Below are 26,497 nucleotides of genomic sequence, written 5' to 3'. Positions count from 1 at the left end.
CCTTTATTTGCCCCCAGATTTAAGTCTCTTACTCTCCTGCAAATAATACCTGTTTACTTTTGCATAAAAATAACCTCTAAGTTCTAGGTATTTATCTGTTTTCTTTTCCTTATGTATCTATTGTAGTTTTCTTTCTTTGATGAATTTAGTGTCTGTATCATTCCTCTTGGCCCATGACAAATTTAAGAAAACTTTATCACCCAAAGTATTGTTTGTTAAAGCACCTTTTCGGTTTCATGGTGAAGGGGCGTCTGTGGTACACATTTCAATAGTCAGTCTACCACGTCTACTCCCTTTTTTCCTCTCCCCCCAAAAAAACCCCACAGTACTATAAAATAACATTAGTAATGGTTCTGCTAACCTGGTATAAACAAACATTTAACAAGAGAAAGACTTTGCAATCCAAGCATACCTTCATTTGTTTCATTTATTTTGCTTACAAGATACAAAAATTTGAGATATGAATACTAGAAAAAAGAGAGAGGTGGCAAGTACTGAAATCAAGTGATGGCTCTATATTTTTCAACATAATTAAATCATGTTCAATTTAAAAGATAAAAGCCCACAATCTTATCCAATATTTTACATTTAAAAAACATCTGCCAACCAGCAGTTAGGTGTTGAGATAATGAATACTATTATCAGCTATATGTTGAGATTATGAATTCATTTGAGTGATTTTCAAAATAATCAAGCCAATCTCATCAGTCATTTAAGCCAGGTGGTGTGCTTCTGTATCATTGTTTTTTGAGCTTTGTGTGTCAAAGACATTCATGGATGCATCTGCTCAATTGGAATGGGGAGCAGAAGTGGAAGTGGCTCTCAGGGCATGGCGTGGGATAGTCAAGCTGGACAAAGAAGTGAGGGCCATATGGAGTCAGAGCCACGTCTTGCTACTTCTGGTTTCCATGGTGTAGAGAGTCAGGGGCAGTTGATGATGAGGATTATACAGCAGAGATGAGAGAGTAGAGATGAAATTTTCTGATTCTCTTGGCAAGAACCTAGCACCTGGTTCCAAAGAAAACAGAACCCAGGAGTATGGAGACCTGGCTATTGTTTTTTATAACAATTTTTTTATTTTGAGATAAATGTAGATTCACATGTAATTATAGGAATTAATACAGAGAAATCCTGTGTACCCCTTACCCATTTTCCCCCAATGGTAACATCTTGCAAAACTATAGCGTAACACCACAATCAGGGTACTGACATTGATACAGTCAAGATACAGAAACTTCCCATCGCCACAAGGACCCCATGATACCCTTTTATAGCCACAGCCACCTCTTCTTAATCCTCAGTAACCACTAATCTGTTCTCTATTTCCATAATTTTATCACTTCAAGAACATTGTACAGATGAAATCATACAGTATGTAACTATTTGGGATTGGTTTTTCATTTGGCATAATTCTCTGGAGTTTCATTCAGGTTGTTGTGTTTCCACAGTTTGTTCCTTTTTATTGCTGAGTAGTCTTCCACAGCATGCACTTACTCGTTTGCTTAACCTTTTGCTCATTGAAGGATATCTGGACTGTTTCCAGTTTTTGGCTATTATAAATAAAGCTGCTATAAATATTCATGTACAGGTTTTTGAGCAAACCTAAGTTTTAATTTCTCTGAGATAGATGCCATGAGTGCAATTACTGGGTCACATGGTAGTTGCATGTCTAGTTTTAAAAGAAACTGTTAATCGATTTCAAGAGTAGCTTTGTCATTTTACACTCCCACCAGCAAAGTATAAGTGATCCAGTTTTTCCATACCCCCTCCAGCGTTCAGTGGTGGTCTCTCTCTCTCTCCCACCCTCTCCTGCTCCCATTTATATATGTATGATTAATTTTAGCCATTTGGATGGGCATATAGTGACGGCTCATTGCGGTTTTAATTTGGATTGACCTAAAGGCATCTATTTGGGTGTTTTTTGGCCATCTGTATACTCTTAAGTGAAATGTCTCTTTTTATGTCTTTTGCCCATTTTCTGATTGGCTTGTTTGCTTTTTTGTTGTCAATTTGGAGTTTATATACTCCAAATAAGAGTCCTTTATTAGATACGTGGTTTCCATATATTTTCTCCCAGTTTGTAGCTTGTCTTTTTCATCCTCTTAACAGGGTCTTTCACACAGCAAAAAATTTTAATTTTAAATTTGATGATGTCCAATTTATCAACTATTCCTTTTATGGAAAGTCGTTTGATGTCAAATCTGATGACTCTTTCCCAGCTTTAGATCCTGAAGATTTTTTCTGATTTTTTTTCTAAAAGTTTTCTAATTTTACATTTAAGTCTGTGATCTGTTTTGAATTAATTTTTGTATAAGGTGTGATACTTAGGTCAAGGTTCATTTTTTTGCATATGGACATCTACTTTCTCCAGCACCATTTGTTGAAAAGGCTATCTTTTCTCCATTGAATACTTTTGCACGTTTGTTGAAAATCAGTTGGGCATATTTGTATAGGTCTAATTGTGGGCCCTCTATTCTGTTCCATTTGTCTCTATCTATCCCTTCACCAACACCACACACTTTTGATTACTGTAGTTATATAGTATCTCTTGAAATTGGGTAGAATTATTCTCTTTCAAAATAGTTTTAGCTCTTTTAGTTCCTTTGCCTTTTCATATGTTTTAAAATAATCTTACCTATATCTACAAACAGTCTTGCTGGAATTTTTATAGGAATTGCATTAAACCTATAAATCAATTTGGGGAGAATTGATGTCTTTGCTATTTTGAGTCCTCCAACCCATGAATACACTATGTCTCTCCATTTATTTAGACTTTGATTTCTTTCACCACTGTTTTGTAGTTTTCAGCAATATAAATCCTTTCTGTCCATGTTTTGTTAGATTTAGTCCTATTTCATTTTTTTGAGTAATTATGAATGGTGTTATATTTTTAATTTCAGCATCCCTGTGCTCATTGCTAGTATATGTAAATACAATAGATTTTTGTATGTTTTTTTGTATCCTGTGATCTCACTGAACTCACTTATTCTATGAGTATTTCTGTAGATCCCTTGGGATTTTCTATGTAGACAATCATGTCATCTACAAATAGGACAATTTTATTTATTCCTTTCCAATCTGCATGCCTTTTATTTCCTTCTCTTGCTTTGTTCTGAATAGAACTTTCAGCACTATGTTTGTTAAGAGTGGTGCAAGTGGATATCCTCACCTTGTTCCTGATCTTAGGGGGAAGCATTTAGTCTATTTACCATTAAGCACAATGTTTGCTGTAGGGTTTTTATAGATGCTGTATATAAAGTTGAGAAAGTTCCCTTCCATTCCTATTTTTCTGAGAGTTTTTGTCATGAATGTGTTGCTGAATTTTGTCAAATCCTTTTTCTGCATCAATTGATAAGATTATGTGATTTATTTCTTCTTTAGCCTGTTCTTTAGAGTAGATTACATTGATTAACTTTCAAATACTGAACCAGGCTTGCGTCCTTGAAATACACTCCAGCTGGTCATAGTGTATAATTATTTTTATAGATTGCTAACTTCTATTTGCTAATATTTTGCTAAGGATTTCTGAATCTATTTTCATGAGGGATATTGGTCTAGCTGTCTTTTTTCTTACTGTTTTATCTGATTTTGGTATCAGGGTAGTACTAGCTTTTTAAAATGAATTGGAAGTGTTCTCTCTTCTATTTTCTGAAAGAGATCCTGTAGAATTAGTGCTAATTTTGCTTTAAACATTTGGTAGAATTCTTCAGTGACAGCATCTGGGTCTGGAGATTTCTTTCTTTCTTTTTTTTAATTGAAAAATCCTGCATTCGGTGTCCTTAATAGTATTATCCAAATTATCTGTTTTATAATGGATTAGTTGTGGTAGTTTGTGTTTTTCAATTCATTGATCCATTTTGTCTAAGCTGTCAAATTTATATGTATACAGTTATTCATAGTATACTTTTATTATCTTTTTGATATCTGCAGGCTCTGCAGTGACAGTCCCTGTTTTATTTCTGATACTGTTAATTTGCATTTTGTCTTTTTTGTCTCTCTTGCTAGAGCTTTGTTTATTTCATCGATCTTTTCTAGAATCAGCTCTTTGTTTCATTAATTTCCCTAATGATTTTCTGTTTTCAATTTCATTGATTTCTGCCCTTATCTATACTACTTCCTTTCTTCTGCTTGTTTTAGTTTTCTTTTCTATTCTTTTTCTAGGTTCTTGAGGTGAGAGCTTAGATTACTGTTTTGAGACTTTCTCTCTTTTCTAATGTATGGACTTAGTGCTACAAATTTCCCTCTCAGCATTGTTTTAGTGATGTCCCACAAATTTCGATATGTTGTATTTTCATTTTCATTCAGTTCACTTTTTTAAAAAAACTTTGACCCATGGATAATTTAGAAGCATGTTAGGGGATGGTGTCAAGATGGCGGCACAGGTAGACTCTAAACTCACCTCTCCGCAAGGACACAACAAATTTACAACTACTCTTGGAACAATTACCCCCAGGAGAGAACTGAAAACTGGATAAAGAGAACCTCTAGAACAAGGGACAGTGCTGACTGAGGTGGAAAAGGCAGAAATTCCTTTCTGGAGAGAAAAAAAATCCACCTTTGCAAGCCGCAGTGCTTCATGGCCAGTAGGGAGCAATCCTAAAGTATGAAGCCTTCCCTGGAGGAGTAGCGGATCTGAGTGGGGGAGCGTTACCACAATAAGCAGCTTTTAGACTCAGCACAAGTGAGACAAGTGTCATAATATCTGCTTTTTCTGGCTATTAACAACAATAGGGAACACCCCCAGGAAAGCTACCAGACATAAGGGGATAAAAAAGCCTGCTCTTAAAGACCCTGCACACACATTCACCCATTTCAGAAAGCAACCTAAAATCACCAAAAAGAAAGGTGGACAGTCCTTTGGTGAAAAGAGACTCACTTGAGAGGCTCTGGGCACATCTCAGTGAGAGGTGAGACCTCCCGAGGCTTGGACCACCTCTCCAGGGACTGAGACATTAGTGGCAGACATTATTGTGACCCAGTACAGGCGTGCTGAGACAGATGCTGGGCAGACGCCATTGCAGTTCTTCCCCTGGCCTGTTAGTACAGGGGTCTTTCCCACCCACTAGAGCACTGATTTAATCCAGCCCAGCCAGGGCAGGCAGCCTGCCCTAGGGAGAGGCCCCATCAAATAGCAAGCCCTCAGGAAACTTGTGGGCCTGCATAGGTGGGGTGCCTGGAACCTCTGCAGCCAGATGAGTGGGTCTGCCTCTGCAGGGTAGGATGTGCACAAGGGGAGGGGCCTTGCATTGGTAGAGTGTGTGGGGCCTCTGCAGTGGGTGACTGGGTCTGCTTCAGCAGGTCAGGGCATGTGCATGGGCAGGAGAGTGTTGACAGGGTGTGTGGCTCAGTGGGTGATGGGGCATATCAGCTGCAGCAGACTTGTGCTTCTCAAATAGCCACATAGGGGATAGGCCCCACCTTCCAAAGCCTGAAACAATTGGGTGCTCTCATGCCTGGGGCTGGCCCCACTCAGCTGCAATCCTGAGAGAGCTGACAACAGCCTTGCATGCTAGAGGCCTACAGCAATTGTAAGCCCCTGAGCCTAGCAACCAGCCACACTGGGGGCCTACGAACTTAATAGAAAAACCACAACAGGAATGTGTTATTAGATCTTGCAGCCAACTGTGCTAGGGCTTCCCATACCTGACAAAGTGACTGAAGGGACCACAGCAGCCACAAGCAGGTGAGCATTACAACCAGCCAGCCAGGGGGACAGCCTAGCCTCCCCAGGCACCTGCAGGAAGAGCAACCCTACCACAACAGAAGGACACATGTGGCCCACACAGGGGACACTCCTGGAACATATGGAACTGGTGATGAGAGGGAAGCACACTGCTGGGCATCATAAGGCATCTCTTATGTAAGACTACTTCTCCAAGTTTGGGAGATGTAGCTGACCTACCTAATACATAGATATAAGCACAGAGAAAGAGGCAAAATGAGGAAGCAAAGGAATACATTCCAAGTAAAGGAACAGGACAAAACCTCAGAAAAAGAACCCAATGAAATGGAGATAAACAATCTACATGACAAAGAGTACAAACTAATAGTCATAAGGATTCTCACTGATCTTGGGAGAATAATGGAGAACTCGGTGAGAACTTCAACAAAGAATTGGCAAATATAAGTATGAACCAATCAGAAATGAAGAATACAATACTGGAAATGAAAAATCACTAGAGGGACTCTATAGCAGAGTAGATGATACAGAAGAACGGATCAGTGAGCTGGATGACAGATTAGAGGAAATCACTCAAGCTGAACAGATAAAAGAAAAAAGAATTAAAAAGAATGAGGACAGTCTAAGGAACCTCTGGGACAACATCAAGTGCATTAACATATGTATCATATGTGTTCTAGAAGGAGAAGAGAGAGACAAAGGGGCAGAGAATTTATTCAAAGCAATAATAGCTGACAACTTTCCTAAACTAAGGAAGGAAACACACATCCAGGTATAAGCAGCACAGAGAGCACCAAGCACGATGAACCCAAAAAGGCCCACACCAAGACACATTATAATTAAAATGTCAAGGATTAAAGATAAAGAGAGAATGCCAAAAGCTGTCAGAGAAAGGCAACAAGTTACATACAAAAGAAACCCCATAAGGCTATCAGCCAACTTCTTAGCAGAAACCTTATAGGCTAGAAGGGAGTGACACAATATATTTAAAGTGCTGGAAGGAAAAAACCTACAGCCAAGAATACTCTACCTGGCAAGGTTATCATTCAGAATGGAAGGAGAGATACAGAGACTCCAAGACAAGCAAAAACTAAAGGAGTTTATCACCAAGAAACCAGCCTTACAAGAGATGCTAAAGGGACTTATTTAAATGGAAAAGAGAAGACCGCAAATAGGAATAAGAAAGTTATCAAAAAAAAAAAAACCCCATTAAATCACTGGTAAAGGCAAATATACAATGAAGGTAGCAGATCAACCACCCATGAAGCTAATATGAAGGTCAAAAGACGAAAGTACTAAAATTATCTCTTTCCATGATAAGAGGGTAATGGATACACATACACACAAAAGAGGTTAGATACTCCACTTACACCAATGGATAGATCATCCAAACAGAACATCAATAAGGAAATATTGGCTTTAAAGGACACATTATACCAGATGGACTTAGATATATACAGAACATTCCATCTAAAAACTGCAGAATACACATTCTTTTCAAATGCACATGGAATATTCTCCAGGATAGATCACATATTAGACCACAAAACAAGTCTCAACAAATTTAAGAAGATCGAAATAATACCAATCATCTTTTCTGACCACAGTCACATGTAACTAGAAATCAACTACAGGAAGAAAATCGGAAAAGTCATAAATATGCAGAGATTAAACAAAATGCTACTAAACAATGATTGGGTCAATGAAGAAATCAAAGGTGAAATCGAAAAGTACCTGGAGACAAATGAAAATGAAAACACTATATACAGCAAAAGTGGTGCCAAGAGGGAAGTTTATAGCAAAATAGGCCTACCTCAACAAACAAGAAAACCTTCAAAACCTCAAGAAAAACAATCTAATAGTGCACCTAAAGGAACTGGAAAAAGAAGAACAAAGAAAGCCCAAAATCAGTAGAAGGAAGGAAATAATAACAATTAGAGCAGAAATAAATGACAGAGTCTTAAAAAAAAATAGAAAAAAAATCAATGAAACTAAGAGCTGGTTCTTTGAAAAGATAAACAAAATTGACAAACCTGAGCTAGACTCACCAAGAAAAAAAGAGAGAAGTCTCAAATAAATAAAATCAGAAATGAAAGAGGAGACAGTACAACAGGTAACTCAGAAATACAAAACATTATGAGAGAATACTATGAAAAGCTATATGCCAACAAATTGGATAATCTAGAAGAAATGGATAAATTCTTAGAATCATTCAATCTTCCAAAACTGAATCAAGAAGAAATAGAGAATTTGAATAGATCAATCACCAGTAACGAAATTGAAACACTTACCAAAAATCTCTCCAAAAATAAAAGTCCAGGACCAGACGGCTTCCCTGGTGAATTCTACCAAACATTCAAAGAAGACTTAATACCTGTCCTTCCCAAACTCTTCGAAAAAGTTAGAGAGTAGGGGAAGCTTCCTAACTCATTCTATGAAGCCAACATTATCCTGATGCCAAAACCAGATAAGAACAACACAAAAAAAGAAAATTACAGGCCAATATCACTGATGAACATTGATGCAAAAATCCTCAACAAAATGCAAGCAAATAGAATACAACAATACATTAAAATGATCATACAACATGATCAAGTGGGATTTATTCCAGGCATGCAGGGATGTTTCAACATCTGAAAATCAATCAACATGATACACCACATTAACAAAATGAAGAATAAAAATCACATGATCATCTCAATAGATGCAGAGAAAGCATTTGATGAGATACAGCATCCATTTATGATAAAAACTCTGAATAAAATGGGGATAGATGGAAAGTATCTCAACATAATAAAGGCCATATATGACAAACCCACAGCTAATATCATTCCCCTCTAAGAACAGGAACCAGACAAGGATGCCCACTTTCACCACGCTTATTTAACACAGTATTGGAAGTCCTAGCCAGAGCAATCAGGCAAGAAAAAGAAATAAAAGGGATCCAAATGGGAAAGGAAGAAATGAAACGGTCACTATTTGCAGATGATATGATTTTATATATAGAAAACTCTAAAGAATCCACTAAAAAACTTTTAGAAATAAACATACAGTAAAGTTGCAGGATACAAAATCAGCATACAAAAATCAGTTGCAGGGCCAACCCGGTGGCTGAGTGCTGCAGTTCGCACACTCCGCCTTGGTGGCCTGGAGTTTTGCCAGTTTCGATCCTGGGCGCAGATCTAGCACTGCTCATCAGGTCATGCTAAGGTGGTGGCCCACATAGCACAACTAGAAGGACCTGAAACTAGAATATACAACTGTGTACTAGGGGAACTTTGGGGAGAAGAAGAAGAAGAAGAAAAAAGATTGGCAACAGATGTTAGCTCAGATACCTATCTTAAAAAAAATCAGTTGTTGGGGGCCAGCCCTGTGGCCAAGTGGTTAAGTTCATGCACTCCGCTTTGGCAGCCCAGGGTTTCACAGGTTTGGATCCTGGGCGCGGACATGGCATCGCTCGTCAGGCCACGCTGAGGTGGCATCCCACATAGCACAACCAGAGGCACCCACAACTGAGAATACACAACTATGTACCGGGGGGCTTTGGGGAGAAAAAGGAAAAATAAAATCATTAAAAAAAAATCAGTTTCATTTCTAAACACTAACGAAGTAGCAGGAGGAGAAATTAAGACTACAATCCCATTTACAATTGCAACAAAAAGAATAAAATACCCAGGAATAAATTTAACCAAAGAGGTGAAAGGCCTGTACACTGAAAACTATAAAACAATGCTGAATGAAGTTGAAGAAGACACAAAGAAGTGAAAAAATATTCTGTGCTCTTGAATTGAAAGAATTAACATAGTTAAAATGTATTACTTCCTAAAGCAATCTACAGATTCAATGCTATCCCTATCAAAGTTCCAATGACATTTTTCACAGAAATAGAACAAAGAATCCTAAAATTTATATGGAACAACAAAAGACCCCAAATAGCCAAAGGAAGCCTGAGAAAAAAGAACAAAGCTGGAGGTATCATGCTCCCTGATTTCAAAATATACTACAAAGCTATAGTAATCAAAACAGCATGGTATTGGCACAAAAAGACACACAGATCAATGGAACAGAATCAAGAGCCCAGAAATAAACCCACACATCTATGGACAACTAATTTTCAAAACGGACAAAGGAAAGCCTCTTCAATAAATGGTGTTGGGAAAACTGGACAGCCACATGCAAAAGAATGAAAGTATACCACTATCTTACACCGTACACAAAAATTAATCAAAATGGACTAAAGACTTGAATGTAAGACCTGAAACCATGAAACTTCTAGAAGAAAACATAGGCAGTATGCTCTTCGACATTGGTTTTAGCAGCATATTTTCAAGTCCTGTGTCTGACTAGGCAAGAGGAACAGTAGAAAAAATAAACAAATGGGACTACATCAAGCTAAAAATCTTCTGCACAGCAAAATAAACTATCAATAAAATGAAAAGACAACCTAACAATTAGGAGAACATATTTGCAAACCATATATCTGAAAAGGGGTTAATATCCAAAATAAGAACTCATACATCTCAACAACAAAAAACCTAACAACCCAATTAAAAAACGGGCAAAAGTTCTGAACACACATTTTTCCAAAGAAGATATACAGATGGCCAACAGGCACACGAAAAGATGTTTAACATCACTAATTATCAGGGAAATACAAATCAAAACTACAAGGAGATATCACTCATTCCCTTTAGAATGGCTATAATTAACAAGACAGGAAATAACAAGTGTTGGAGAGGATGTGGAGAAAAGGGAACTCTCATACACTGCTGGTGGGAATGCAAACTGGTACAGTCACTGTGGAAAACAATATGGAGATTCCTCAAAAAATTAAGAATAGAACTACCGTATGATCCAGCTATGCCACTGCTGGGTATTTATCCAAGGAACATGAAAATATGAATGTGTAAAGATACATGCACCCCTATGTTCATCGCAACAGTATTCTCAATAGTCAAGACTTGGAAGCAAACTAGGCACCCTTCAAGGGATGAATAGATAAAGAAGATGTGATATATATACACAACGGAATACTATTCAGGCATAAAAAAGGATGAAATCTTGCTATTTGTGACAACATGGATGGACCTTGAGGGTATTATGTTAAGCGAAATAAGTCAGAGGGAGAAAGTCAAATACCATATGATCTCATTCATAAATAGGAGATAAAAACAACAAACACACAGAGACAGAGATTGGATTGGTGGTTACCAGAGGGGAAGGGGGGAGGGGGAAGGGGGGAGCGAGGAGGGTGAAAGGGCTGATTAGACACATGTGTGTGGTGATGAATTGTAATTAGTCTTTGGGTGGTGAACACGATGTTATCTACACAGGAATCGAAATATAATGATGTACACCTGAAATTTATATAATGTTATAAACCAACGTTACTGCAGCAACAAACAAACAAACAAACAAAAACAAAGAAGCATGTTAATTTCCAAGCATTTGGAGGTTTTCCTTTATCTTTCTGCTATTGATATCTAGTTTGATTTTATTGTGGTCAGAGAACACAATCTGTATGATTTCAGTTCTGTTAAATTTGTGAGGTCTCTTTTTTGGCCCTGAATATGGTATATCTTGGTATATGTTACATGGGCACTCGAAAAAAAATGTGTATTCTACTGTTGTTGGTGGAAGGATCTATAAACATTGTTGGATCCTATTGGTTGATGGTGTTGTGTTCTTTCATATCCTTGCTGATTTTCTTTTTAACTATTCTCTGTACATGGGTTATTTAAAATTATCAAATTGCTGATACTACTAATAAGAGTTGATTTTATTAAGTGCTTATTATATGCCAAGCACTCTATTAAGTCTTTTACGCACATTATATCGTTTAATCCTCCCTATAACCCAATGTGTCACATATTATTATTACTGAGGTTCAGAGAGGTTAAACAACATGCCCACCAAGATCACACAGCTGGCATTCCAACCCAGGGTTGTCGTCTGACTACTAAATGTGTGCACATAATCTCTATGCAATCTGCTATTCTATCAGGATCCCAGAAGGGCTTGATGTATTTTCTTTTAGTTCACATTTGAGTAATGATGCAAACATTATAGTGGTAGCTGTGGGGACAGCCTCTAAGGTGGTCCCCATGCTCTTGTGTGATGTCCTCTCCTTTAATACGGTCTGGACCTAGCGATCACTTCTAATGGACAGAACATGGTAAAAGTGATGGGAGGTCACTTCTGAGATTAGATTACAAAGAGACTGTGGTTCCCATCTTGGGTCTGCTCTCTCTCTCATTCTCTCCCTCTTCTGCTCTGACGGAAGCCAGATGCTGTGTTGTGAGCTGCCCGATGGAGATGGACCCACATGGCAAGGAACTGATGTCTCTGGCTCACAGGCAGGGAGGACCCGAGGCTGCCAACAGTCACGTAAGTGAGCTCAGAAGCAAATCCTCCCACACAATCTTCAAGACGACCGAAGCTCCAGCTGAGACCTTTACTGTAGCCTGAGCAGAGGCCCCTGGCTAAGATGTGCCTGAATTGCTGACCCACAGAAACTATCTGGTAATAAATGTTTGTTGTTTTAAGGGGTTGAGTTTGGGGAAAAGTACCAAAGAAAGAGAGAAAGCAAAGGTAGGAAGTCAAACTTTTGGCTTCTGACACCACCCCTTCTCTTGGGGTCAAAACTCCAGGAAAACAAGAGATGGCAGAAACCACTGACAGATTGGGGTAGAAAATGTAAGAAAAGAGGACCTCTGTCCTGTCCAGCATGTCTGAGATGACATTGCCTCACATGATCGTCACATGCCAAAAAGGGGCAAATGCAGAGGGACAATCGGCAGTGTGGCATGTATCAGCTAAGAGAGGGCCAGACACAGCATCCTACAGTCTCCTGAGTGGCAGAGAAAGAGCCCAGAGGCTCCCAGAGGTGGCATGGAAATTAGATAAGGTAACAGCTCGGGAGCTGGTCATGGGACATCTGTGGCAGAGGGGAGATGACCTGTGGAAGGGACGCTGCCTAGAGCCCCTCTTGGAGCGGCCACCCCTGCCTTTTTTCGGAGACTGAAGATTTAACGAGGGACTGAGTGTGTAAAAGGTTATGTTCCAATGCTTGGCGGGTTTAAGGTTATTTAAATCTTTGAAGTCCTTACTCCTTCTGTGCCCCACCCCTGCCACCAGCCTCCCCTGCCCCACCAAGTAGTCAGGGCTTTCAAGCAAGATGAGAACATTTCTTACAAGCCTGTAATGTGTAAATGTTGACTCACTCCAGTCACTGCTACCATGTGGCTGTCACATTTGGCAGCGCCATTGCTTCCACAAGGACACTGGGACAAGTGACCCATAGGCCTCCTTTTTTCAATTTCTGGTTGCTTCCCTGACTCAGATGGGAAATGTAAGTGATAACGTAGAGGGGCAAGTGACAGCCATAAGAGCAAGAGTGAGAGAGGTGTGGAAAGGGCAGCAGAGGCACAGAATGTCTGGACTCATCTGTCTGCTTGAAGACAGCCTGCTGTGGGAGGGAGGAGGGAGAAGCCCTTCCTTTTATCTCTTTGGTGAGATGGAACATAATCTTGCTCCTAAATCAACTTCCCTCAATTGACAGTCACTATGCTCGCCTCTTCTTTTTTTTGTAGTTACACTTTGTCTCCTCTTTCTTGGAAATTTAGCTTGGGTTATAGGGACTGCCCAAAATGGCTGTACAGATTGTGCACTGCAAAAATCCAGCTGGTACCATTCATAGCCTATGACATGGTTTGACAAGTCATCTCCCAGAAATCTTTCCATATCATTACCACTGGATTCTCATTCTCATTCATTTACAAATATTTGAAAATTAGATGCTGGAGATTTGGCAGTGAACAAGATAATTAGCGTCTCTGCCCTTGGCATGGGTACAGGAAAAGACAGACAATAACCACATGAACAAATAAAGTAAGTTTAGGTGTTATAAAGAAGAAGTTGCACGTGTAGGGATGAGGTAAAGTGTTTGGGAGATATATGCTTATGTCCTTCAATAATACACAGGACCGTAGTCTATAAACAATAGATCTTCCGTACTTAACCATTTCTTTCCCTTTTCTTTTTGGAAGTTGAGACAGCAGATATTTTGTATTTATATAATGGATATTTAATACGAGGTAAGAGAATTAATTTCTTATTATCTTTTGTATTTGTCCTACCAGAATAAATCGTATTTTAAGAGACTATAAATTGCTCAACACACTGAGTGGGAACAGTTTGAAAATTTTATTACATAATATTTGGAAAATTAAGGATCCTTTTGTGGGTTTGGGAGTGACAGTGAGGCAGATTTTGCAAATTTAGTACTTTCTTGACATTTGTGAGAGACATTTTCCAATACTAGGAGAGTCCTCAAAATCACAAACCTCAGGAGGGCACATAATTTCTCCATAAAACACAGTGAAATTCAACTGAAATATCTTTTGTATCCCTAATGGTTCTCTATAAGAAATTTTTAGGGTTATTTTCTGGCTTAGAACCTTCATTTCCTCAGACTTCTTTACTTTCATTACCAGTACTAGGGTTAGTTTTCTTTTAAGAGTCTTATTTAAAAATAAAAAACTAAGAAGTCAAGGTTAAAAAAAACCTATGAAAGTCATTGCACTCTTGACAATGAATAGAAAAATATCAGAACATGATATGATGTTGGTCCATGAGGTTGGCCCACTCTTGGTATAGAACCCACTCGATACACTAAGCCTCGGATTTATGATTTAAATGAAGCCTTCAGAAAATGGAAACCATTATGAGTCATTGGCCATTAGAATCACTGAAAAATATGGAAACTGAGAATGTTAAATCCACAGATGCTAAAGGTCTTTGGTATCTAAATTATAGATCCATAGCAGGAGGGCAAAATGCGAGCACTTGCTCATCTCTTTATTGTTACAGCATATGTGAGGTCACTTTAATGGAAAAGACAAGTGATGTAGAATTTTCCAGCTGAATATCCTATGAGAAACTGCTCTGGAACACCATAAATTAGATTTTTAGCTTTCCCCCATATATCAGCTACTATGTTTCATTCCTAATTTGTCGGGTTCTTTCTTTTCAATGAGGTTTTGTAACGCCTACCTCCAAGGGCAGAGGCGAGGATAAACTGAGCCAGGCTTAGAAGAGGTCTTCATAAACATGAAAGCAACCCACAAAATCAAAGTGTTATTATCATTCAGTCAGGTATTGCTGGCTTCAAATTCCCAATTTTGTTCCTTGAGCAGAATAAAAACACATGGGAAGCACTGATTAGCCGAAATGGGCATTGTGTAAAGGGTTTCACTTACTTCTTTTACAAACCACTGACAAAAGGCAGGACCGATCCATTCTCTTGCATGAATACCACAGTCCATCCAGACGGCTCTTTTGTACGCTCGTGATCTTCTGCCCAGCTAAAAACAAGACGATTCATAGTAACCAACTCAGGCTTTTATTTTTAGATTTCACTGACCAGCATAATTTAATACAAATTTCAGCATCATTCTTCACTATAATTTGGTTCATCAGGTAACCCATAAAAAAGACAAAGAGTGTTCCTATCTATTTCAGAAGTCCAGGCTTGTTTATGCAGAAACAATAAATTTATTACCCTAATTACAAAACAAAGAACTAGAAAATACACAAGGAAAAGGGCAATCCCTTAAATAGGTTTGCTTCTCTGTTTTAATATAATATGTGACTGTTAAGTAAAATGCTAAGTTCCCCTCCATCCCTCCTTTTTCCTCTCCTCTTCCCTCCCTTGCCGCTCCCTGCCACCAAGAGAATCAGAATCAGAATCCCAAGGAATCATAAATATTCCCAAGGAATATTTCCTAAACAAATAGCTTTGTTCTATAGATGACAAAGTCAAATTTCATTATAACACAAAATGGAAAAACAAAACCACTTGATTTGCAGAATCAAGTGACAGATTTTTTCTTTACAATCATATTATATCAATATTACTTAAATGTGGTTTCTAACCCAGTAATCAATAGGTAGCTCTTGACATTATAGTGTGTCTACTTTTCATTCATTCATTAATTCACTCAACTAATACTTCAGGAAAATCCTTTTCAATGTCAGACATTGTGCTCAGCACTGGAGATTCAAAGATGAAAAGATAAGGAATTTATATGCTCGTGGGGAGGGCCGATATGAGCAATCAATCGTTATGATGTTAATATGCGTAAGTTACTTTGGGAACATGGGAATGCTATGTCTAATTTTCCTGGGGAAGAAAAGAATGTTTCTCAGAAGAGGAGCACTTGGATAGCTGAGCAAGACTTGAAGCTCGCCTGGCAGACAAGTTGGAAGAAAGCATCTCAAGCTTGGAAGAGAATCTGATCCCACCATATTTGAGGAACTGCTTCCGGGATTTGAAGAAAAATGGCGGAGGCACAGAGGCAAAGGACACGTGAAATTCCTGGATACCATCGAATAGAGATAAGGCTTCATCCTGTATTTCATGGGACATGTGTGTATGTACGCATGTGTGAGTGAGAGCCTGTGCTCACGTTGACATCAGTGTAGAGATAGATTAGAGGATGAAAGGGTAGAGGATGAGGACTGGACAGGAAGTTCAGTACTGAGCCCGTTACTGCAATGGTCCAGAGAGAATGGATCCAGAGGTAAGTTAGGGAAACAGCAGTAAGGACCAGAGAAGAGGTTGGAGCAGATGCAAAAGATGTTTAGAAGAAAGAATCGTCAGTTCTTGGTGATAGATTTAAAATAAGTGGTTAAAATAAAGGAGAGGAATTTAGGGTGATGCTCATGTTTCTTGACTGGGAGCCTACTGGTGCCATTCTGAGTCTTAAGATGTTCTCGTGAATATTAAGATGAGAATGTCAAGAAGGCATGAAATAAATTTACAGCTCGAGAGAGTGAACTCCACTGAATAGAAAAGTCTGGAATGACTGTTGAAAGTGTGGGGTGGGTGTGCCCATGTAGAGAGTTGGTAGAGTGAGACCACATCTGACAATAGAATCCTAGGATTACCAGAACCTAGGGAAAGGACACAGGGAGAGGAGCCAGTGAGTGAGACTGGAGGGAATGGTCAGAGAGACTAGAGACTAGAGAGAACAGACTAGGAGTCGCTGTTGATCTTGGCAAGAGAAGCTTTAGAGGAATCGTGGGGGCAAAGTTCAGTGAGTCTGAATGGCAGGGGAGGAAGTCATAGGTAAATCTTTTTAGATGTTTGACTGAGAAGGAATGGAGGGCCCGTAGGTGAGCAGCTAGAAGAGAATGCAGGGTCAAGGGCTGGGAATGACACATACCTTCTGAAACATTTGTGCAGTTTTGCGTTGGTTCATCTTAAGTAGCACCAACTCACAAGTAATTTTGAAGGCCATTAATTTTTTAAGTGCACCAATAACTCTAAATATGTTAAAATAGTATTCTCTGGAATACTCAACGGCAAAAATTAAATATGGTTCAAAAAGCTAAGGGAAAATTTTTTCTTAAATTATCAGAAGATGTTAAATATGCGACACTATGAAAGGCCATTTCATTTCTTTTCCCCATCAGTCAAAGTTGAAAAGGATGAATGTTTAGTAAATACTTATTAATTTAATAATTTCTTATTTTTACCTTTAAAACAAAAAGAGGTCTTCCCTCATACGATTTTCCGATAGAGAACATGTGAATGAGGCCTGAATGAGTTATATTCAGATGATGCATCCAATTTTGAATCTAAAAGTAAATAAATGGAAAGCATGTCAGACTCTCACAATTACAGAGCTTTTAGAGAACACAAAGACAAGAATAAATCTCAGAATTCAAAGAGCATACATAGAGTATAAAATTGAACAAAAATCAATTTAATATTTTTAATTTTCTTCGGGATACTTAAAATTACATTTTCTGCCTTTTCAAATACTAGCTTCATGTCTTTATATTGTTCCCTTTTCAAAGCACACCTTCCACTACAACTTATCATTAATATCTTGATGGCAGAGTTTTATAGAAAATTAATCAATGTGTTCTGAGTTCTTTCTGAAAATCAAAATTTATTTCCATTTTCCCCCAAGTCTTTAACAGGAAAGAAATGAATCAGCTTCAGAAAAACCATCTAAACTACTTGAAAGTATTTATCCAAGTTCCGCATACTGCAATTTGCCGCTCAACAGAAGATGCTAAGAAAAAGGCTTTATCTTTTGCATTTAAAGGTTAGTCTATCGAGCCACACATCGGAGGGCACACTGAATAATTTCCCCAGTAACAGCAATACATTTGCATTGATCTAGTCATACACACTTATCTGTCATCAGGAGAAGGTATATTTGAGATGGATGAATAAGGCACTTAGAAAGATGGATGACATTTCTGACTTAAAAAAGGCTTGCAAGGAGTAAGGGAGTCACACAAAAGTGTCCCACTGTTCCATGATGTGCAAGAAAGAGTCTGTGATAAAAAAATAAATTCTGGATAGCATCCATATTTTCTTTTTTTCCTACTCTTTTTTAGTCTAATGAGCAAGATATCTATCTATCTATATATAGATATGTGTGTCTATGTGTATATATATGTATGTACATATCTATATAGATATATTTTTAAAAATTGGTTTTCTAGTGCATGTTAATAGCACTCCCATGTGCCAAGTTATCTAAAACCTTTCATTGCTTCTAATTTCAAGCTCCTAAAAAGTATGTTGAAACATGAAATATGTGGAAATAATTTTGAAAAGAAAGTTATTACTAAGAGAACCATATATTCTCTTAAGAATATAACAGGATCTCATTAATCCTATGTCTGACATTTCTTTGCTCAGTTCAGGGGAAGCATGGAAAATGTATGTACTCATTCATTTATTCAGTCTGTCAACAGCTATCTATTTGCTTGCCACTGGGGTTATAGTGGTGACCAAGAAAGAAATGGCCTGCCCTCATGGAACTTGCAGCTTATTAGGAGAGAAAGGCCTTAATCAAATAGTCATATAATTACATAATTAAAAACTATGATAGGTGTCACATGCATGTGCTATTGATGGATGTAAGATGCTGTGGTTGGGGTTGGGGAGTTCTGAGCCAGTCTGGGAGAGTAGAAACAGTTCTCTTCTTGCTTAAGCTGAGATTTGAAGAATAGGTAGTTGTTGTCCAGGTGAATAGTAAAGGATGTGGCGGTGAGGATGGGGTTGCTGTATTTTCTAGGTAGAATAAACAACTGCATGTTAAAAGGCCCTCAGGTTGTACAAATGAGGCTTGACCTCTGGAGGTCTCAGCTGCAGAGGGTGTGGGGCAAGGAGGAAAGTTCACTACCCCTCACAAAATCGTTGTCCTCAGACTCTGGCTAACTCTACCTTCCGTGGCTTCTTAGTTAGTGTCTTTACAACTACAATTACAGCAACATTACCTCGCTCTTCCCCAGTACTTCCCATGTCCTTTGTAGAGGTGGGTTGGGTAAAGCATATGAAATTCAAATTATTTTGCTACTTCTTATTACAGCAGTAAAAAGCTTAATGGAAGAGATAACTGAACTGAGGTGACTACACAATATAAGAGCTAGACCTTTTCTTCGTGTAGCCTCTGCCTCTGTCTTTATGCTTCTCTCCCAATCCTTAGACCTAAATGATAAAGATGCATTTGTAAAAAAGCACTGAAAGCTCTTGTGATTACATACTTCTTCTAAGGAGTGATAAACTTCATAATTATATTCAGAGAGGGATCTTCGATTTCTCTGGGTTCGCCAACTGCTCCCCTTTTCCAGTGCTTTCTGAAGATCTTCTATGAGGATCCTGGATTTGAAATGATAGACACAATGAAAATTAAATGGTGATAATATAAAAATCAGGCAATATCAAAAGAAAATTATGCATCTATGAAAATAAGGACAGCAAAGATTGACATTTCTAAATTACTGAATGTTGGGAAAATATTCTTTTTCAGGAAAGAAAAACTGTTAAATAGATGGTGTAATGAATACAAAATGTAAAATTATAGGCAGATGTTCACAAATAATAATAATAATAGTTATAACGACTACCATTGATTGAGCAGCTACAAGAACCAATAATGGGTACGAGCATTTATATTTATTAAGGACCTACCAGCTGCTAGGCACTCTGCTAGGTATTTTACATACACAATCTTAGTTAATAACTAAGACTAGTTAATAACTAGACTCCAAGTCCAATGTGACATTATGAAAACTGAAACCAGACAAGCTCCTCTGTTCCCTTGCCACATCCTCCCTTCCTGCTGCTTCTATCTGTTCCCATCCATTTCATCACTGAGAGACTTCTCTGTCTTCACCCAGCACACCTGACCCAAAACTCAGAAAACGGAAAGGAGGAAAGAGCTACAGTCCTCAAGAGGAAACTGAAGAAATACCCAGAGTCAGAAAAAGCTATTTCACTGCCTGCTGGTGTCAAGAATGCCAAAGAGAAGACAAGCTAATAAAAGTGAATGCATTTGGAAAGTGCGGGCTGAGGCCAGGGTGCGGGACTCCAGGGCCACTGCAATGTGTAGAACCAGCTCCTGCTGGAGCCGTTCATGTTCTGGATGAGACGTCTGAGCTAGATACAGGCTTGTCTCCCCAATACTCCCCCGTCCCTTCTAAGTAGACTAGAGTAACAGGCGCTCGCTCACTCATTTGGAATACTTAAAGCGCACAAGAGCAGCTCAGTGATTTTTCTGGGCTGGAAGTTAGCCAAAAAGCTTTGCTTTCATATTTTACCTTCCAAAAGAACCTGTTGCTTAGTGGTTTAAGTGCTATTAAAAGAACATGTAATGGCATCTTTAAATGCTTTCAAGGCTGATCCTTGTAAGCCATTTAATTAAAAAACTTCTCTTGAATTACCTGAACAAACACTTTTTGGTTCATGAAGGAAGTAGATTTGCTTAGGGTCATGCTGGGCATAGGACATTCCTTTTGATTTACTCATTCATTATTACTGAGTATCCATCATGGACAAAATACTTAATCAGGAATTGGTCATTGGCTTACTGTTCTTTTTGTTTCAATTTTTGACTTTAAATATCAAGACAAGGTGGAATGGCAGAAACTTGGTAAACTTGCTTGATAGTTGCTTGCAGTGGCTCAAAATGTACAGGGAGTGTTAAATATCGTCAGTCTGAACACGATCTGTATTAGTGCTTTCTTTCTCCCCTCAAGGAAAGAAGTTACAGATGAAAGTAGGTTTTTACGGACTAAAGGAGTTTACAATATTGTCAACATGGGTCTTAAGAACCAAATAAACCCGTATATTAATGTCCAAACTTCCTGTGTTGTGAGAGATCTAGGATGGTTAAGAAAGATGGAAGTGCGATTATGGTGGAGGTGGTTACAAGCTGTCAATGTTTTCCAGTTACCGCAGGAGATCTTCAGATATGTTTCCCTCACTGGTACCATCTATCCATTTCTCCTAGCTACTTTTCTCTATCCCAGGAAACTAAGGGAAACAAATGTAAATAGATCGCCAAAGCCAGCAATCTACATAAGAATCTCTTTCCGAATTCTCAGTTTAAAAAGATAAAAAAACATAAACACGAAGATAGAAAGTTTTCAAGGGCTTAAAAAAATTTTTACAACGTTTACAAAATTGTGCTGTAGTGTATTGCTTTTGCAGTATTTCCAGAGGGGACAGTCCTTCCAAATAGAAACAAGTGCAGATAACTCATTTCTACTCAAGGTAAGAGCAATTCCTCGCATTCATCATTGGAAAGTTCTGAAGTTCTGATGCTGATCCATCTGTTTGTTTGGCAGCTCTTGATAGAACAACCATTGTTCCCTTTAGAAAAGTAATACTTTCCCAGGAGGTTCAGTGCAAAAAACTATGCTTCTTAATTGATTAGATTCTTTATCATTTATCACTATCAATTGATAAGTGACATAACATATTACTAATCACATAATGAAATACCCAGAGAATTGTCAAAATAATTCTAAAGGATAATTGCTCTTACAAAAGATTTTACATTTTCTAGTCAAGTTTGCTAGTATTTTCACCAAAGTAAGAAAATTATAAAGATTTTGGTTTGAGGTTGTATGGAATCACTCTGGTTGGGTCTTAGCTCCTTTGATGAATAAACTCTTAAGCTTCTCAGTCTTATTTTAAAGTCTCCATATTTTAAAGTCTAAATAGAGCTAGCCTTTGGATCCCTGGTATTTATCCAGTCATTTAGGCCAGTGATTCTCAAGCTGGGTTGCTGTAAATTCACCTATGAGCTTTAAAAAGAATCTCTGTGGATAGATATCAGTCCATTTTAAAAGCTCAACGGATGATTTTAGTATATCGTCAGGATCAAATTTAGGCTAACAATCCAGAAACCAGTACTTTAGGCTAATTAAATCAGGAAACTCATGGCTATCAGTCGTCTCAGATCCCACGTTAAATAAAAAAGGAAGAGAGTATTAGAATATGGCTGATCCTTGCTTCCTCTTTCCTCTCTTGAGTGTCTGTGCTGGATATGGTCGACTGCCTCTCAGCATTTATCCCTACTCACTTTATGGAATTTCCTGTACTGCAAGGGCTGGGAAGCTGAAAGCTACTTTGCCTTGACTCCCTTGCAGCTAGGGTTCTAGGTACAAATTTGTGAACTCTGACAAGATAGGAAGTTAAGGGCAAGGCAGAAGCCATCTCCTGCTGCTGTTGCTATGACCATGTTGAGATCACAGAGATGTGACTTTTCAGAGGTGGTTGGGTGGCTGAACTCAGCACTCCAGTGTCCTGTCACCAGCTTCATGGCATGAGAGATGGTGATGGTAATGACAGTGGTGGCAGTAGTAGCACAGCAACAGCTTGCTGACCTCTGGACTGTCACATGATGGAGAAGTAAACTATTTCAGTTAAGCCATCGTGTTTTAGGCTCTGTCATGGGTTGAATTGTGTCCCCCTCAAAATTCGTACATTGAAGTCCTAACCCCTAGTACCTCAGAATGTGACCTTATTTGGAAATAGGGTTATTGCAGGTGTAATTAGTGAAGATGAGGTCACTAGGATGGGCCCTAATCCAATATGACTGGTGTCCTTACAAAAAGGGGGAAATCAGTTCACTCTGGGAAGATGAAAAAGTTCTGGAAATGGATGATGCTGGTGGTTGCACAACAATGTGAATGTACTCAATGCCACTGAATCGTATGTTTAAATGGTTAAAATGGTAAACTTTGTGTTATGTATATTTTACCACAATTGAAAAAAAAAAAGAAGGAGAAAATTAGGACACAAAGATAGACACACAGAAAGGGAAGACAATATGAGGAGACAAAAGGAGAAGACAGCCATGTGCAAAGCAAGGAGGGAGGCCTGGAACAGATCCTTCCTTCACAGCCCTCAGAAGGAACCAACCCTGCCAACATCTCCATTTCAGCCTTCTAGCCTCCAGAATCACGAGACAATACATTTTTGTTTTTTAAAACAGCCAGTCTGTGGTCCTTTGTTACAGAAGCCCCAGCAGACTGATACAGGGTCTCCATTCAATAACTTAGACTGTGTCTAAATACAGGCCCAAGGAGACCAACCTGAAAATTAAAATAAATAATTGTGATGTGGCCAGGTTAGCCCCACTTTCCTTGTCATGTAGTTGAGTGAAAACCAGCAGATTGATGAGAGGTCCATGAAATTGAGCTCAAAAAAGATTTCTGTGTTGTATTTTCTTAGTTCCTTACAGCTGATTATTATTCCTACCCCAACTATAGGTGCTCCTGCAATAGCGACTAACACTATTAAGAACTTTCCAAGTGACGTCATCACTCAGTGCAAAGCCACCTCCTCAAAGCTTCCAGGGTGGGGTGGGGGAGGCTCAAAATACTTAAAATTCCATTACCAATTTTTACAGGTTTTTAATTTACAAAATGATTAAAAATTTTTATGGCAGAATGAGTCATCTCATCTGTCATGTCATTGAGAGCAGGTTGATTATCTGGGGGCCAGACACCTGGGGTCACATTAGCTCTGCTTTAAAAATGACTATAGCTATACATTATGTATAGCTGTACAGAGTAAATGATAATCTTTTGAAAATACCCCAGGATACAATAATAAAAGTCAATTAAAATGATCTGTACCTACTGGTCCTGTGGAATTTAATTGACTCTTATGTGCTATTATCTTGGGACCAACAAAATGAATAATTCTAAATGATTATTCTCCATGAGGAGACAACTGATTTAAAACACTCATTTTTTAGACTTTATTCTTTGTGACATAAAGTGTGATATTTTATTCTGTATCAGTTCCACATGACCCATATTTAATGGCAGGAAATAGAGACTTGTTAAAATAACTGGTATACTCTTTTCTATGGAATAATAATTAATAAACCATGTGAACTGTTACTGAGCACCTATAGATGTAATTACCAAGCTCTCTCCTGCCAGGCATTCAAAGAATCAAAGCACACCTTCAAAGCTATAGAATGACTAAAATGTGTTCAATGTGAACAATAGTTTTATGCACAGCTGTGAATCTACCCTGTTCTAGAAGCACAGATAAAATACCTTTCTGCAAAGAGCATATCAGTACTTTAATAAGGCTGTAGTTATCTTTCTGGCAGGGAAGTATTTGTGTGGTCCACCGCCACTTTGTGCCACTTGGCCCAAGCTTCCACAGAGACTAGAGCTCTCACATCATTGGCTCACAGAGCCATGAACCCACCCCAGGCCTTGCCTAACATCATCAGGGATCTTTGTGTCAGTTTTGGCAGCACAACCACTTGCTAAAAAGTTGGAATAGTTGAGGCTAGTCATTTACAATCATGCTTCTCATTAATTCACTATACTGCCCTTCTCCCCCCAAATCCTGCATTGACTCTCCATCTCTCCACCACTTTCTTTTCTCTTGTGCCTGTTGGAATCCCTCTTCCACTGTAAATAAACTTCCTAAATTCTCCAGTTTCTTCAGAGAACTTTTTCGTCTCATATTCTTGCCCAAACAGAAATTGGACTCAAGGACACAGATTCTTTTGCGGCTTCCTATTCTTCCACTCCAGCTACCATGGAGTCAGAAGGGAGGGGGGTCAGCATTCTCCTGAACTCCCTTTTGTGCTTTCAGATCTCTCTTGCAACTTCCAGGAAAAGCGCATCCTCCTTTCAGCATCACGCCATTCCTAGTTGCTTACCTTTAACTCCTGGCTACTTCCTGATATTCCGGTCCCAGGAGCATATTCCTTCCCTCCACCTCTAATCTTGCCATCAGCCAAGGAGAGTCAAGACTACTGTGATGATTCTTTGGTGGTTAAGCCCACTCATTCTTGACCACATCAGCCTCAATGATCTCCACTTGACTTCAGCCTTCTCCTCCACAGCTATTCGTTGAATCTTGTCACCAGCCTTAAATGTTCTACACCGTAACTCTTAATATCTAATAGCCTGTGCTTTGCCAAAACTCCCTCCTTTCCAATTTGTTGCCCTCAGTCATACTATATCTGTTTTCGATATAAAGTCTTCATACCTTCCTTGATTCTTCCATTTTGTCCTACCGTTCTTCATAGATGCTCCTCTCTCCTACCCAGATTAGACCCCATGGATGAGCTAGTATCTCACTAGGAACTTCAACTTCCTTGCCACCCTAACCTTTCTGTGGTCCTATCCAACAAAACCTTAACTCTGTATCAGGGTTACACTCTCTCTTCTCTGCAACTCTCTTCAACCCCCGTTTCTTCACTTTCAGTAGATAATTTTGCTTCTTACTTCATCCAGAAAATTTAGCTGTCAGTTATGATCTCTTTCAACTTGTTGTTTCTCCTCTCTATAATTTTAAATAGGCCCATATTCACCTCTTCCGTCTTGTGGGATAAGCTATCCTTCCTACTGTTCAGACCCACTCCTCCATCTGTACATTCATTCCTATCTCCTTCCCTCCTGGTCCTTCCCCTCAGCCTCCATGCCAAAATTGCCTCCTACACAGACAAATCCCAAATCTCAGACAGCCATGGATGCTGCATCTCCCTGTAGTCGCTCCTCATTCTCTCCTGCTCTCTTTATCATAACTTCTAAGAGCAGTAATCTGCCCTGCTTCTATAGTGAGAAAACACTTGTCTGTTCTTACCTCCTGTTCACTTCTCTGTCTTCTACTCCTAACAAACTAATCCCACCATTACAGTTATCAACACAGTTTCCATTGCCAAACCCAAAGGAAACTGGTCAGTCCTTTTCTTGCTGGATATCATTGCAGCCTTTGGCACCATTATTGTTCCCTCTGTTGAAAGTTTTTCATTTCTCCTTTGCCTCCTGTGACTTTCTTCCACTTGCTTCATTATTACTACGTAACTATTTCTAAAAACAAAACAAAAATCTCAAAATATTCAAATCTGTTTGACTCTGTCTACTCAATCACCCAAGCTAGAAGACTTGGAGTCACCCTTGACTTCTTCCTCTTCTACCTCCATCCAACCAAGTGCGAGTCCAGGTGGTTTTGCCTCTGAACTATTTGAGTGCTCTCCTGATCCCATTACTCAGGTCCTGACTCAGGGCCTCGCTGTTACCTGGATTATTATTATAGTCTACTATTGTCCCTGCACCCCAGTGACATGTGGTTCCCTTGCTTACATCCTCCAATTGTGCAACACCAACCACAGGATAAGGTCTGAGCTCCTTACACTATACATCAAACTTCCCACAACCTGGCCTCCCCCAGCCTCTTCAGTATCTTTTCTTTCTACTTTCTGACTTGTACTTTGTACACTAATAACACAGAACTACATCAGTTCCCCGCACACATTCTATGCTGCTTCTTCCCCTTGCTCTCACTCTCCCCTCCACCTGCATGTCCCAAGTCTCATCCTTTGCTAACCAATGCATCTCCTGAAGGAAGCTGTTTCTGCTCATGCCTTCCCATCCACTTTCTAGGCATTGCTACGCTGCTCTCCTTTTCTCACATAGAAAAAACTTTCTATGTTTACACTGATCACTTAATGGTGTAGTGAT

At 38.9% G+C, this 26,497-nt stretch overlaps 1 protein-coding gene across 1 annotated transcript in view; it reads right to left on the bottom strand.

The window, feature by feature from the left end:
• The window catches only part of CPA6 (carboxypeptidase A6), a 269,567-nt gene that overhangs the window by 58,624 nt on the left and 184,446 nt on the right, over window positions 1-26,497 (bottom strand). Inside the window, exons 4-6 of the mRNA XM_001494527.5 lie at window positions 19,253-19,367; window positions 17,222-17,323; window positions 14,941-15,045 (exon numbers count right to left, since the gene is read on the bottom strand). Of these exons, the coding sequence (XP_001494577.1) occupies window positions 14,941-15,045; window positions 17,222-17,323; window positions 19,253-19,367 (322 nt within the window). The remainder of the gene's footprint in view (window positions 1-14,940; window positions 15,046-17,221; window positions 17,324-19,252; window positions 19,368-26,497) is intronic.

Source organism: Equus caballus, chromosome 9 (genome assembly GCF_041296265.1).
Source record: "Equus caballus isolate H_3958 breed thoroughbred chromosome 9, TB-T2T, whole genome shotgun sequence".
NCBI classification, from domain to species: Eukaryota; Metazoa; Chordata; class Mammalia; order Perissodactyla; family Equidae; genus Equus; species Equus caballus.
The sequence above is the reverse complement of the archived record's forward strand: the minus strand, read 5'-3'. Positions and strand labels throughout refer to the sequence as shown.